We start from the raw sequence: 16,072 nt of genomic DNA, 5'->3' as shown, positions 1-16,072 counted from the left end.
AATGATATAACTGAACCGAGAAATGCGAGAATGAGAGACTTATCTCAAAGGAAGTTTTCAAAACGTAGTTTATTTTACAACACTCCGGTGGTGACCACGTGAAAGAAGTACAAATAAACACACTTTCATGTTAATAAACTAGCGGCCCGACGCCGCTTCGCTCGGGTAAAACCATAATAAATTATACACCTAAACCTACCACAGGATACACACTATCTTTTGTTGAAAACAGTACAAAAAACGGTCTGGAAGTTTTATCGCATTTTACTCACAGACGCGACAGTGGGATTTATTTTATAATATGTAAGAATAGATTAAGAAATTAAATTGAAAAGACAAAAATATACTGACTTCAATGTGTTACTTAATTCATGAGTCATCATCACATAAGAAAACCCGAACAGGATAGCCACTAACACCGTGCGTCTGCGCAGCAACGCGCGCCGGACACAGCAATTGCTCGCATCGCCAAATTATCGAATCACTCTCATCCTCAAAACTTTCCATCAAGTGCGTTTGTGCTCCATATAAATGTTATTTATGCTAGCTAACATACAGACATGTTATTTTCCCTCTCTCTTTGCGAGATCCCATTTGTATTCAGGGCTGCAACGCCTCAAAGCCCGGCCGGCGTCAGCCTAAAATATGAACCTTAAAATATTGAAGATTCGGTTGTGATTTTACAGCCGTCTCTCTTGTGAAGGAGGTGGTCTTACGTTAACCCTCCTTGGGAATGCTATTGTTGTCCATCAGTTTCCAAAGTTATGTCCCTTTAGTCGCTTTGAACAACATCCAGGTCAGGATATAAGGTGGTATTATACTAGCGAGAGAGAAGCACTTTCGCATTTAAAAAATGGACTCTTTCTTTAAGAGCGAAGCCTTATCAGTAATTGTAATATTAAAATTATCTAAATTATTGTTTTTCTCGTGGTAGTTATCATCTGCTACCGCAGTATGTCAATCATTAAGGCGATTTCAACAGCTACAGCTGCAGCTACAGATACAGCTCTCAGTGCTTCTCTGGAACCTGGAGTAGATTTATCAGCCATGTATATTCTTCTTCTCCCGACGCTTCTCTTGCCTCGGCTTCCTTCCTTGCATAATTAGCTGCAGTTCTTACTTGGGACCTCTCAATCCAGCTTCCTTCTCTTTATTAATGTTAGGAATTCAAACAATTTACCCATCCCCTGAAGTACCGTATCGTTCCTCATTTTCGGAATATATTTTATGTAGGTAACTAGTTTGTAAGAAATCCTTGAATAAATAAGGTAAAGTAAAATACCAAAAATATAATATTATTGTGGATGACATCAGGTCGTATGCTCATTGGGTTTCAAAAAGGGCTTTCAATGATGCAGTAGATTAGACTCGGTGATGGCTTCACGCTCTGAATGTTGTGTAAAATGGTCGTGGATGATCGGCGATAATGCCCTTTGTACAGCAGAGATGGAGCGGAGAGAGGAGAAGCGGTGGTGGTGTAATGGTTACGACGCCCGCCTGAGGATCGAAAGGGCCCAGGTTCGAATCCTACTTGTGTCATATGAGTTTGTATACCAATGTGACTCATGTGTAGTAGTTTTCATTGACCACCACTTACTTCCGGTGAAGGAACTCATCATGAGGAAACCTGCACATTGCTTGATTATCCACTTGTGTGTGAAATGGAGAAGGCAATGGCAAACACTGCATTATTAGTGCCAAGAAAGACCTTAGCCAAGAGGAATATGGCTATGAAGAGAGGTTTCACAGTAATCGTATTAGGATTTATGATTGTGACGGCTTCTGATGGAAGTCTAATTAACAGGATTTCCAATTTACTGTTATACATACTTATTTTGTACTTATCAATTACGGGCTAGGTAAAGACCTAATCAAAGCCTATTAAGTTCAGGGGCATCTTCAATCGTAATAACGGTTGTCTCATACTATATTTGAGTCAGATTAGTATGCAAACTCATATCTAGTAGCCTTTCTAATTAGAAAGCCTAAATAAAATTAAGTTATGTGCAAAATCCACCGAATAATCGACATGATATCGATAAGATTCCATAAGATAGGAGCAGCATTCTATTCACAATCTTCAAGCAAGACTGTTCGATCGCAACAATAGGTCATCTAGAATCACATCGATTGCTCTAGAACTCTGCAACTGAGCGATTTCTTCAATTAACTAATCCAACGAAAATTGAATAACGTCCGTGACCCCCACGGCTAGTATATAAGGGTGGATTTGCGTCCAGAATAGCCAGTTTACCTTTGACTCCCGAGGAGACAGGTTGGCAGATAGGACTTAATATTATTAAAATTAAAATGCTGCGTTTTTTCGTGTTGGGGCTCGTCGCGGCCGCTTCGGCCAGCGTCGTCCATGAAGGTGGCTGTCCAGACATCAAACCTGTGGAGAATTTTAACATCTCAGCTGTAAGTTTTCCTTTTTTTTAATATTACTAGCTGCACTTCGATGGGAGACGCTCCTGTGGGAAATGGGGAACAGCTTCATGGTCAGTGATTGTTTTATTTTCTTTCAAAATACTTTTTCAATTAAAATGCTGCAAAGTTCTTTTGGTGTTATAATCCAAAAGTAGTAAAAAAATTAAGAAGAAATCATCGCTACGATACTATGAAGATCAGTTTTGATGGAGAACGTGAGAGACTTGCTAAGCAAAATAAGTGTTAGGTAATTAAATTATGGGCATGCGTTTCAAAAGATTTTGTATTTCAATGTTTGGATTGGCGCCATAGCTCATCAACGGGTGAACCGATTTGGATGCGGTTTTTTTATTTGATAGCTATTTTTTACAGTTAACAGGTTAACAGTTGTATGGCGGATGGTCTAATTTAAAATCTGGTATAGGCTTCATCGCGAAACGTTGCTTAGAATCCGAGATATTGACAATAATAACATTGAGCGGACGCACGAAATGAATGCGGGCGAAGTCGCGCAAAATCGGGGTTTTCATATCATTGTTTGACACTAACAAATTTATGACTGTGACGTTCCATGAGATAAAAATCCTATAGATGCGCATAAAATGTTGTATAAGCAAATGCCCCCCAAAAGCAGCAAAGGAACGTCCCGATTTTGGCGGGACCTCCTGATTTTTGACTCAAAAATGTACTGTTCCCGCGCGGGCTTTGTCCCGCTTTTTTGGATTTGCAGTCAGAAGCAAAAAAAAAAGAACACGAGATCGGCTTACTTTTGTACAAATCTATAAAATAGGTAATTTAAATTTTCAATAAAATTTAACATTTGTGTTCTTATTGAACACGTGAAAAAGATATATGTCCCGTTTTTTTACCTAATAGATTTCAAAATTCCGCTTTTCTCTTAAAATGAACCTGGCAACGCTGTTCATAAGATTCCTTTTCTCGTGGAACGAATATGTATTCCGAGTTTATCGCGTCAACAAGCAAGCCTAAGGAGCTATTTGAATCGGTGCTCTGAACGACATACCTCGAACAGTCTACCGGTTGATCAGAATTGACCTTGACATTGTATAGGAAACCAATTGGTGGGTTCAGATGACCTTCGCGCGTCACCAACCGTGAGTTATCTAATTGACCGATTATCGCCAGAACGATCCACCGTTTAGTCAACAATTGAAAATCCAATTTTTCAATCACAAATTGTACATTCATCAATGATGATGGCTTTATTTTATTAATTATGGCCTGTGGTCCCGCTACCACCCTATATCCCATAGATGTCGTACGAGGCAACTAAAGTCTTCACCATTGCCATTAGTTAATGGCAATAATATAATTCCCAATAAGGGTTAACATGCCTGCGGCCGGTTGTAAAATAATAGGCAAATCTTCAAAATTTTAAAGTTTATTTTTATGCTGACTCTGGGCTTCGCGGCGTCGTAGCCCAGAAGATGAGTGGGTGTGATGGTTTACTTTGTTAAATTTAACCTTGGGGAATTTATCCTCACACTTTAGAACCCAAAATGTCGCATACAGAGTAAAAGTAACTTAGTCCTTCTTACTATCTGAGGTTGTGGAATGTATGCCCGCCGTTTCCCTAGGGAATACAACATGGAGATCTTTAAAAAGAGTGCGAAAATATTCATTCAGGGCCGGATAAACTTGGTGTTGCAGGGGTCCAGCTGCGGTGACTACTTCCCATTAGGTGGGCCGTATGCCTGTTCGCTTGCTCAGTATTTAAAAAATGAGACCAAATATTTTTTATGAAAAACAAAATGAAAACAGTTTATTTCCACGATGTAACAAATATGCGTAAATTCTGCTACTATTATAAATGCGAAAGTTTGTGAGGATGTGTATGTATGTTTTTTACTCTTTCATGTAAAATCTACTCGACCGACCGAAATTCCCATGGGAGCGTAAGCCCGGGGGCGCAGCTAGAAATATAATAATTAAGTAATATGAATAAATAAGGTGAAGGTGTTTCTAGGTACGACTGTTATCAATAATATTGATCTAATGATAATAAAATAATAACAGCATGTGATAAAAAGTCCAAGCGTTATCAGGAATCAGTAATCGTCATAGGTGGACGATTCTTGGCTGTTGGTATTTTAAATGTATTGCTCGTGATTTACCAGCCCTAAATAAATAATCTTTGTCAAATACCGAGTATAATTCTTTATAAATATATACTCAGACAAGATCCTACAATAGGTATCATATTTTAGTAGACATATTTATATAATGTTTTGTGGAATATGGCGTGTGTTATTCCGCCCTAGGATAGGACCACTCCATTTCCACTCGTGGAGGTCGTACGAGGCGATTAAGGAACAAAGAGCCTAGGCAGCTGATAGATAGGTGGCCATTTGTAACATCATAGCCAATTTCTAACTTTTCAGAGTTTTTTGAAGCCCTTTTTTTAGTTGAAATATATAAATATAATCTGTCATCGAACGTTTTGCTGGAATCTTCGAAGCCCAGAGAAAGATCCAGCTAGAGTAATATTTGGCTAAATATTTTTCTCATTCTATGTTACAGTACGTAGGCACCTGGTATGAAGTATCAAAAACGCCCAACCTGAACGAACAGGGAGGGAAGTGTGGCCAAGCTGAGTACAAGCAAGAGGGGGAGACGGTCAAAGTGAAGAACTCCCATGTGGTAGACGGAGTCCAGAAGTACGTCGAAGGTACAGCCAAATTGGCTACGGATGCAAACAAGAGTGCCAAGTTGGTGGTTTCTCTTAAAGTTGGTGGTAAGTAAATTATTAAAGCTATTCAAGAGACCAGCTTTTGCGTCTCTATATTTCCCATAGGAGCAGTTAATTTTACAGGATGAAACGGACCCTATGTTCTTTTCCGTAATTAAAACTATATGTTTGCAAAATTTCAAGAAGTTTGGTTGAGTAGATAAAGCGTGAAGACGTAACAAAGATATAAATAATAAAAAAAAAAATTCGCATTTATAAATTTAGTTACGATAAACAAAATCAAAATCAAATCATTTCATTCAGAAATTAGGCCTTCACAGGCACTTTTTCACGTCATATATTAAATTAAATGATATTTACCAAAGCTACAGACTACTAGCATTTCAGAACGACCACTGCTGAGAAGAAATGCCGAAAGAAACTCTATCTATAGTAAAAACTAGTGGATGAGAGATTTCATACGACATTATTGCAACATAATTTTATTATCTATTAAAAAACCCAAGCAGTGTTTAGGTTATAGTAGATATAATATAATAATATAAACCATACCACTTTCAATGGATGGATGGAGTTTAATCACGAATTTATTGAAGGATTTCTGAAATTGAAATATGGACTTCTCTCTTGGCCATGTTAGCAAAATCCAAAATTGTGATGACGAATAATACAATTAATATAATAATACAATAGCGATACAAAGAAATACTTATACAATATTCCAGCTGCTTCTCCTATCACGCTGATTATAAAAGTCAATCAAGGATGGGCAGCCTGTCACTATTTAATCTCAATTCCAATAATAATGACACTAGACAGCTAAAACTTGGGCGTCCAGTGTCGCAATTCTCAGCTCTGTCTACCCCGCAAGGGATAGACATGATAATAGATATTTTTCTGTATATTTTCAGATCAGAGTCGTGAAACACCACTGAGCGTAGTCGCTACTGACTATACCCACTATGCTGTTGCGTACAGCTGCAAGTACGACGATCAGACCAAGGCACACACAGGTAAGATCAAGTTCTTAAAGTTCATAGTAATTGTAACTCTCTTATAGTAATAATTCATAAATATTTACCAATAAATTATCATGAGGAAATTAGCCGCAGAAATTTTAATTTCTGAATCAAAATTTTAATTTTCAAACATACCTACATATTTAAATACAATTCTGTTTTATAAGTGGGCGAAGCCGCGGGTAAGCAGTGAGTTTCTTAATTTGTTTTGATTGTTTCATGTAAGTAATTGTCGAGATCAATATGAAAAGCTTTGTATGTGAATTGAGTTTTTTGCAATTTTTTACTTAACTACGACATTGTGACCTTTCTTTATAAGTTTTTTTTTATATTGATACTTACACATTTAATTTGTATTCACGGGTGATAAATCTTACATTGATAAGAACTAGTAGCTTGGCAAATATATTAATTATTAAAGATGATATAAAACTACTTCCTTTTGTTGCATTTAGATATAATAAATCCTGCCCAGTAATCGTCTTAATTCAATCAAAAAACTTATTAAAATTTGATAAGATTAAATAATAACTCTGATTTATGCACGATACAGATAATATTATATTTACATTTTGTCTTTAAAAAGTACTTAAATACATTTCATATCATCATATCTTTCCACGCGTCATCACTTTGACGTAACTGTAATTCTTGTAACTATATTATCAAAGATGCTTGCACAAATCTATGTATTATCTACACATTACTTAATTTTTCATTTATATGTACATTTATCAACTTATTTTTATATTGTATACTTTCGTCCTTTACTTCCTAGAGCTGAATCTTCAATATTTTTGTAGACTCCGTGTGTAGTAGTGTAATGCAAGCCGGTACAAGCAATGTTAAGTAAGACAGAACGATATTCTGGCCAAGTATGACGCTTATGTCCTATTTTGCTATGTTATTATCTGTTATACTAGATAATGTGACAGTTAAGAAAAAAAAAAACGGGTTGTACTGCGGTAGTGCCGGCAGAAGTGAAATCTAGAATATTAACGTTGCGCATTTTTGACGTCTTACGAATTTTCGATCAGTTTCGCAGTAAGACGCAGCTAACCAATCACAGTGTGCCATTGTGACGCAACATCAACCATACCGCAATGTGATTGGTTCGTTGCGTATCACTTCGAATCGATTCGATAGTGAGAAGTGAAATGCAAATCCGCACTTCGCCCCCATGTCACGTGTCCTGACGCGAGTTTTAACATTTTTTATTTACCTATCACAAGAAGTGCACAAGGCCGCTAAAGAAGTTTTCACTTCAAATAAATCGTATGTGTCACACTAGAGTGATAAAATAGTGTTGCATAGAGTCGGCACCAAATGTAAAGTCCAATGGAGCAATGATGATTTTTAATTCCTGTGATTTTTCATTCTCAGACTCAGCATGGATCCTCTCCCGTAGCAAGGGCCTTGAAGGAGACGCCAAGAAAGCCGTGGACAACTTCCTCAAAGCCCACACCAAGGAGATTGACTCCACCAAGCTGATCGTGACAGACTTCACTGAAGAAGCGTGCAAGTTCACCAGCAGCAGCCCAGTTACTCAGGCGCAGGCGCAAAAGAAACAGTGACTAGAAAAGAGCAAGTTGAAGACATGTTACTAGAATAAGTTTTGGTTGGCAGTTTTTTTTAAATAAATACAATTTTCTGATCGAAACTGGTATTTCATTTGTTTATTATCTTTTTTATGTCGAGTCGGAATGGCTATTATCTGCCCCTGCAAGTCGAGCATATAATTTTCGATAACAGGTTGTGGCTAGTAACTATTTGGCTCATAAAGTAGGTCTTGTTTAGCTTCATTAATTTCAACTAATATAATAATTCTAATTTACCTAGATCTAAATTCTCGAGAGCAATATTCAGTGCTATTGGGTTTGGACATCAATCACTGAAAACAATTATCTCACTTGAAAGAATAAAATTAATATTTTTTTTTATATAAGCTTTATTGCACAACAGGCCGACTTAGTGCTAAAACTATTAATGGTCCTGATGTGAGTACATTTTTTGCAACCACATAGCATTATCTGTAGGACCTGAACTATGTGAATATATATTTAAATAAATATTTAAATACTAGATGTCACGCGGGGCTTCGCTCTTATGGGAATTTTGAGACAAAATATAGCCTACAGCCATCTTGGATAATATACCTACCTTTCAAGTGGTAAAATAATTGTTGATATTGGTTCGGTAGTGTTTTCTCTTTTTATAATAATAGTATAGATAAAAAATAATATTTTCTTACTATTACTTATTCGGACAAAACAATTCTGGACCTGACATTTTAATTGATAATCCCACCCGATTAAGTCTCACTTTCATTTGCACGTGTTTAGCTTTACTACGTAGTAAGTAGCCGATTCCTGTCGTGACGGTACGGCCACGTCTTGAGTAAACCAATATAACGGGAACAAATGTCAGGCCGTACCATGCGGTCCTGGCATAAGGTCCAAAAAGTGCTGGCTTGAAGGTCGTCAAACAGAAAATAGAACATTCGTGCCCCCGATCTGATGACGAAGGACGGTGAAGAACCTACGAAGTAGAAAAAATAGTCGGAGAGCCTATTGGGAAAAACACTATGAATGTAAAAGGAGGAAGTTTTACGGTTTCTTTGGTTCATCAATCTTTTTTTGAGAGTTGTGTCACTGATTGTGGGCGTTGTGGTGATTAATGTTTAAATGTGGTCCGCGAGACTCACCTGCATGCGATTGTGGTGTCTGTACCAGTCCATCCACCACATTAACCATAACAGCTCTAATAGGAGATTTGGTTCATCGAATCGATTTAAGTGAAGAGATTGCTAAACTTATTTGGATTCTAAACATCCTTCCTACGAATCCTACTAATATTATAAATGCGAAAGTATGTGTGTATGTATGTTTGTTTCTCTTTCACGCAAAATCTACTGGACCGATTATTATGAAATTTGATACTCGAGTAGAATATAACCTGGAATAGAATATAGGTTACTTTATATCCCGAAATTCCCACAGGAGCGAAGCCCCGGGGAGCAACTAGTAATTGTAAGGTAAGTATAAGTTATGGATTTGTTTTTACAAAAAAAAAAAAACAAAATCAAACTCCGAAGACAATTTTTAAATCACAGATATATAACAACATAGAATCTACAAACTACCAGAAGTTAGTGGTGAAGAAATCTACTCCATACTGGTCTGTGTACGAGCAGCTTTCTTCGGTGAAATCTTTAAAAACGAAAGCGTTGCGGTGCGCAGCCAATTCCGTGTATTTGGACAGCGCGTTCTCCATCTTCTTCAAAGTGTCGCCATGAAGAGTATCCTTGCTTCGAGATAAGATCCAGGTGAATACTGAAATACAAATTACATTTCTAAATTAAGGTAAAACTTTATTTCACATATACATCACATAATGACATCAAACATGTATTGACGACTGCCAAATTGCAGGTATTGGTTTATATTATTCGACACGACGAGAATATCTATGCTTTGTCTTTGTCCTATTAAATAAAATTTCACTAAACAAATATCGAAAATATAATTATAATAGTCTAGTCTAAAAGTAAATTGAAATCACCGTCCAAAGTTTTAAATTATTATTTTGTAGCTGTTCGTAAAATTTAACAACTATGCTCCATTCCATTTTCTAGAAAACTGATCATTATTTTTCTAATCTTTATTTTTACTTACCATAGTGCATTCTCGCTTTTTTCTTTAAAGATTTGCAGGTATATGCGATTGCATAGTTATCGTTGTCCGTTGATAGAATGTAGAAAGGGAATTGCAGGACTTTGTCTGAAAATAAAAATTTATATCATACCTAATTTAGAAACTAAAATAATTTATCAGAAGAAGCAGTTTACAGTTGGAACCCATCAATATCGTTCTACCATCTGTTTCGCGGTCTCCCTCTGTGTTTACGCCCTTCTGGCACACATGGCATTCAAGTTAGATATTTAAAACAAAAAATTGTGAAAAATCCTACCAAACTTGGCTGTTTAAAAAAACTTACTAAAGGTATATCTATTTTATTTAAATGGATTTGTTATACATGTCACACATGCAATTTTTTTGTCTTCCCATTTAAGGAATGTATAATACTGTATTCTTTTTGGTATCTTCAACTGTATTTGCTATTGGGTCAAATTCAGTCAGAAACTTCTGATTTTCAAATAAAATTATGTTTTAGTTTGATTTAAGGAGTGATGATTTGGTTGATTCCCTGCCAGGGTGGCAGCAAACTGCCATCAATAGAGATTCATTGGAAGACGGAATGGCAGATTCAGCAGTGGGACAATTACAGATTAGCAAAAAAATCCATATATCAAAATTACCTCCATCTTCATGACTAACAATAAACTGCGCTTTGTTCCCCGCATCGAAAGTAGGGTCAACTCTAGCGAGGTATGACTTCTGGGTCCTGTTTCCATCAGTAGTGACGAAGGTCTCCCTCAGGGTGTAGCCCATGTTGTCCTCCTTAAACTCCAGGGTAGCGCAGTCGTAGATGGCGCGGCCATCGCTCGCGAAGCTGGCTGCGTTATACCAGATGCCCGAAAACTGGAAATGAATATCAGTAATATTTATTTATTTGCCAGCTGAGTGCACAACGATGATCTTAATGATTACATAGTTAATTATAATTTAATATGAGTAATATAAATGTATTCACATAATAGAAATATCCTATATGAGTGTAATTATGTCTATTTTTTGCGCTTTATCTGAGTTTTTGTAGCTGGAATTATAAGTATGTGACTGTTACTGTCTTATTTTTACATATGATGTCTGTTTAAATATGATTTTTCTGAAGATATATGGGAGCAGCGCTGCCGGCCGCATCCAAACCATAGACAATGAGATATAGAAATTTTAAAATGTTTCTTACTAACTTATGCTAGCGGCTTCGCCCACATTAAGTTTCCGAGATGAAAGGTAATCTATGTCTTTCTCCATACTTCAAACTACATGTATGCAAAATTTCAAGAAGATTTGTTGAGTAGATAGAGCGTGAGGAGGTAACAAACTTACTTTCGCATGACTAATTATAAGTTAGGATTAGTTGAATATCCTTTTATGTAAAATACGTTTGCATGACAAAAATTACAATTTACTTGAAATCACTTAATTGAAATTAAAATTATCTACCATTATCATTTTAAAATATTGGAACATGCAGACTGTACCTACCTACATCTAATGTTAGTCATCTATACACGACAAAAAATAATGATAAGAAAACATTATTAATTAAATTGGGCATGTAAATATTTGACATTAAGTTAATAGATTTTTTTTTCATTACTATTTTATCGAAAGGATTACGATTGTTAATATCATTAAATATGTAATGGATAAATAAATATATAGGAGGATGGATTGAAATGAAAATAAAGTTTGACTTCTTCTAAATACCTTCTTCGGCTTTGGAAGTATTTTATAAATAGAAAAAATGATTTGTGATGACCAAGGACAGGAGGAAAATAGAAAGAGAAGGAATAAAAAGAGGAAGAAAGAACCTCGCGTATTAGAAATGTTGTAAAACGTTTGGGAGTGAGTAAAGATCAACTATGTAAGGAAGAGACATGTTCCGTAAATCATTATTAGAATGGGAAAGGGTAAAGGAAAAGATTAATCAAGAAATACTTGTACCTTTGTATAGTCCAGGTTCTCCTGTAATTTAACATCGGGACATTCCCCAGGCAGGGTGAACTCAGCTGAGAGAGCGCCAACAAATACCAAACATAATATAAACAGCTGCATGTTAGAACAAGCAAGCTACACGAACGTAAGATCTCGAGTGGACCCACGCGGCAATTATTCAATAAACGGACCCCTTCTAAAGCGGTATTATACTGTCGCGTAAATCATCTATATTGTCTTTTAATATGCACATCCTTAACTATTTTTAGAAATATGGAACGTTATTTGCATTGGAATTTGGTGGCCAAGATTTATAAGAATTCCTCATTTTACTCGCTTTTAGTTAAGTTTGATTGTTACCTCTTCATATTCTATCTACTCAACAAATCTTCTTGATATTTTGCAGACATATAGTTTGATGTACGTAGAAGGACACCTTTCATCCCGGAAAAATAACTGATCTTGTGGAAAATCCCGCGGGCTAAAACTAGTTTGTAATATCGTATGGTAAATAAATAAATATGTTTGTCGGGTAGATTTTTGTAACTCCAATTTGGAGGCAGAAATGTTCGACCGATGGATCTGAAATTTTGGAAATCATTTAGTTCCATTCCGGCGATTTCTTACGTTATGTGAACCCTGGGCACTATATAACAGAAATTACTAGTAGTTTACGAAATAAGTGAACTACGGGTCCAAGATTTTGAATAGCGGAACACCTAGGAGAACCACTTTGGTTTTCCACGGGTCAGAAAGGCCATTGACAAGGCATTATGCATCGAGCTACAAAAAAATCGAGCAGGTATATTTTTAAAATACGGTATAATTCGGAACTAATGTAAACGCGTCTTTCGTAATGAGGTTACCGGGTTCAAATTCATAAAGGAATCAATATTGCGATAAACAATTCGTCGAAAGTGATAATAACATTTGTTACTAAGAATTGTTATTATATTTATATAGGACAACAACAAAAAGCATGCGAAGTCGCGATTATAGCTATATAATCGCGACTTCGCCTGCTTTTTGTTGTTTTTTGACATTTAGTCAAAAAACACCAAGTATGAAACTTTACGATTATGAATATTTAACATTGCATTTACACACCTACTTTATATGAAGAAAACAACTGTATTTTCATATCTTTGCTATAGTTTTTTTCTCACTTCTATGTCTTACTTCTAAAGGTATGACGTGGTATGTATTACGTAATTATGTACCTAAATGGAAAAAGGTACTTTGTTGTTTAGTCGCACCCCATCATACCGTATCGTATCGCTTCGTATTGTATCGCTTCGTATCGTATCGCTTCGTATCGTATCGCTTCGTATCGTAACGCATCGCACTACTTCAGAGAATTAGCACGGCTTATAACTAAAATTATATAGCTCCTGCTAGTTACATTCTTCCGTTCCTTTTCATCGTTTATAGTCAGCTTTTCCTCGTTAGTTAGTAGTTGTAAAAATATATTGATTTAATCTATTTGTGTGGCTATTTACAAATAAATCTTCTTAGAATTAAAGTGATTTATCTGGCGTCACAACATTTGCAATTTGAACTGAGATAACCTATAAGTTGTTAACTACTGAAGTTTATTTGTATTGAAATCTCAGAGTGCCTTGGTCGCGTTCATTATGTTTAAGATTGTTATATTTTGTATAAGTTTGTATGGTGCTTCCGCCTATTTCACTTTACCAGACAAATGTCCAGAAAATGTTAATTTGCAAGAATATTTTAGACTTCAAGATGTAAGTCCAAACCATCTATTTACTTACGAGTAAAATTGTGTTTATATTGATGTGAATGGGGTCAAATAAAAATATTTATAGGGTTAAATAACATTTGATTTATAAAAACTTTAAATTTGTGTAAATTTGTAATTTACCTGCTAGTTAAATTGTTTATTTATTAAACTTTATTCTTTCAAATAACTTACTTACACCTTTGAATATATAAATAATATCCGAGATAAATTTAATGCCAGCTTTATACTAGTAGCGGTAGGTAGCCGTTAAAGACATGTCAGAAACCTTAGGTGACAAATAAAATCTTAGACCAGTAGTGTTACCAAGTAAAACATTCGAAAAGAAAGAAATACTATCGGCAAACAGTTCGCCGAACTTTAATGGCTTCGACAAATTGAGTAACATTATTAAATTTATTTTCCAGTTTTACGATACCTGGTACCAAGCCTATCATTTCGCGAGTGACGGACAACAGAAGAACAACTGTTCTACGTTAAAGTTACTCAACACACCCACAGGAATCTACCTCAACCAGTCCAGGGTAGACCGGGGTTTATTTCACAGATACAGTTTAGGGAAACTGGAGATACCTAGTGACATAGAGAAGGGATCGAATTTGGACATCACATTCACTTATCAGAATGCTCCTAGAAGAAGTGAGTTTTCCTTTCCTATATTCTTCCGTATTCTCAAGGCTGAGGGTTACCATTATGTGAGATATATAATGAATTTCTTCGCATTCTTAATGTAGTCGTTGGCCATTGCCTTCTCTATTTCACACACTAGATGATAAATCATCGACTAGAATGTATGTTTCCTCAGAATGTTTTCATTCATCGGAAGCAATTGGTATACCTTTCGGTCCATAGTCGTGGGCCAACACCGCTTCACAGGTGACGGTGAGTTTTAGTAGTTATTGGTAGCTGATGGCGATATACGTTAAAAGTTCTACTTCGGTATTGTGTGGTTCCGTCCTAGAATAGGACCATATATCCTCTCGTGGATTTTGATTTGGACGAAGCGATTAAATTTACCCATTACATAATTAACCCTAATTCAAATATAGACTACCGTGGGAGGAGTCGCGAGCAAGCTAGTTCCACATATGTACGTACACATCTATTTTATGATTTCAGTAAAGAATAGAAGATATCCATTCCATATTCTGGCCACTAACTACCACCATTACGCCACTGTGTACACGTGTCAATACAGCCCACTCATCAACAAACATTTCAGTGAGTTTCATCAATTTATTTCGATAAATATAACAACATCTAAGTACAGTTCTATCTTGAAATAGATTTTAATAACAAGCTATTATTCCTGTATTTATAGTAACATGTCAGCAGTTTCTGTGATTGCGACAAATCTTTGTCAATAATTAGATATTTCTGTGTATTGTCCATTATTATCTGAATTAATTTCGAAAATACCTTTTGATTTATCAGCGAAGCCCGTGGCTGCACTATATTAAAAATCTAAATCAAAGATAACATTGCAAATTTTGTGCCTATTAAATATTAAATATATTTTGGGTAATGAGTAAGAATTATATTATCATCTGTAACTATTTTTAGTGTCCTTTCTCTATTGGCCACTGAATTTCAAAAATCCTAAATTTGCCTATTATCAATTCACTATTTATGTTTTTTCAGTATACGTATGGATATTATCAAGGACACCATCACTGAACGAGGTTTCCAAGACATTGGCCATCAAGCCATTGAGTCAGATTGGTGTAGACCCAGAGACGTTGGTAAAAGATGACAACTCTAACTGCGCACCGAAGTATTATTCCGATGAGGAGACTGAACCCATGACATTTAGATACCCTGTACCCATTTAAATGGGTGTAATACATGTATTTGTTATATTTTATTTTTTATTTAACAAATAATCGGTGGAATTAATGGGCTTTTCACACCAGTCAAACGACGGATAAACGGCAACTGCAAAATGAAAGTATACCGAAGACCTCACTCTAAAAAATAGTAATATTTTACTATTTTTAATAGTTAGAATTTAGTCTTTAAATCGATACGATCTTTATAAACAATATTGTTGTTTCTACAGACTTATATATTTTTTCTTTCACAGTAAAGTTTATTTTAAAGTTAAAACCACAATTTGTTTTATAATGGAAACTTTGAAGGAAATAAGTGGACGAAAAAGATGATTTCATTATTACCAGATTAACCGATTAGACATGAGCGACTACTTGCCGTTTGATGGTGATAATAATCAAGTCAGGTGTCTTTAGGCAACTTGCGAAAAATCTGACACTGATGTTATCCACAACACACTCTATATAAAAGCATTTATTTTGGTATTCCTATATTGTCGTAAATAACAAAACGAAAGTGATATTATGTTACTTTACTTTAATCATTGTTTATATAATTTTCCATATTAACGGACTGCACATGGGCTGTCCAGTGGAAGTCACAGTCAGCTTCACTTTGAGGAACTGGCTCCAGATATGCTACACTTGCGTAAGGTATCGCATTTAGTTCCAAACGAGCCTTGTCGCGTGTCTCTGTGTCT

The 16,072-nt window shown here is 35.7% G+C and overlaps 3 protein-coding genes across 4 annotated transcripts; 2 read left to right on the top strand and 1 right to left on the bottom strand.

Moving 5' to 3' along the window:
• The first annotated feature begins 2,246 nt into the window (after positions 1 to 2,246).
• LOC128682704 (bilin-binding protein-like) lies at positions 2,247 to 7,816 on the top strand. Its single transcript, XM_053767553.1, has 4 exons — positions 2,247 to 2,418; positions 4,969 to 5,182; positions 6,049 to 6,150; positions 7,540 to 7,816. Exons 1-4 carry the CDS (start codon positions 2,311 to 2,313, stop codon positions 7,728 to 7,730), a joined length of 615 nt encoding a protein of 204 aa, XP_053623528.1. The 5' UTR covers positions 2,247 to 2,310; the 3' UTR covers positions 7,731 to 7,816.
• A 1,421-nt stretch (positions 7,817 to 9,237) lies between these two features.
• LOC128682703 (lopap-like) lies at positions 9,238 to 13,395 on the bottom strand. Its single transcript, XM_053767551.1, has 4 exons — positions 11,790 to 13,395; positions 10,475 to 10,697; positions 9,831 to 9,935; positions 9,238 to 9,488 (listed from the first exon to the last, which is right to left on the bottom strand). Exons 1-4 carry the CDS (start codon positions 11,898 to 11,900, stop codon positions 9,295 to 9,297), a joined length of 633 nt encoding a protein of 210 aa, XP_053623526.1. The 5' UTR covers positions 11,901 to 13,395; the 3' UTR covers positions 9,238 to 9,294.
• On the top strand, positions 13,394 to 15,401 carry LOC128682702 (apolipoprotein D-like). 2 transcript variants are annotated; one of them, XM_053767549.1, is made up of 4 exons: positions 13,394 to 13,528; positions 13,950 to 14,181; positions 14,662 to 14,763; positions 15,184 to 15,401. In XM_053767549.1, the coding sequence occupies exons 1-4, from the start codon at positions 13,415 to 13,417 to the stop codon at positions 15,372 to 15,374; spliced, it is 639 nt and encodes a 212-aa protein (XP_053623524.1). In that variant the 5' UTR covers positions 13,394 to 13,414; the 3' UTR covers positions 15,375 to 15,401. The 2 variants fall into 2 exon arrangements, with proteins under 2 accessions (XP_053623524.1, XP_053623525.1); XM_053767550.1 differs by lacking the exon at positions 14,662 to 14,763.
• Positions 15,402 to 16,072: the final 671 nt, after the last annotated feature.

The sequence above is a fragment of the Plodia interpunctella genome, unplaced genomic scaffold (genome assembly GCF_027563975.2).
Source record: "Plodia interpunctella isolate USDA-ARS_2022_Savannah unplaced genomic scaffold, ilPloInte3.2 Pint_31, whole genome shotgun sequence".
In the NCBI taxonomy this organism is placed as follows: Eukaryota; Metazoa; Arthropoda; class Insecta; order Lepidoptera; family Pyralidae; genus Plodia; species Plodia interpunctella.
This window is presented reverse-complemented; position numbering and strand designations above follow the sequence as displayed.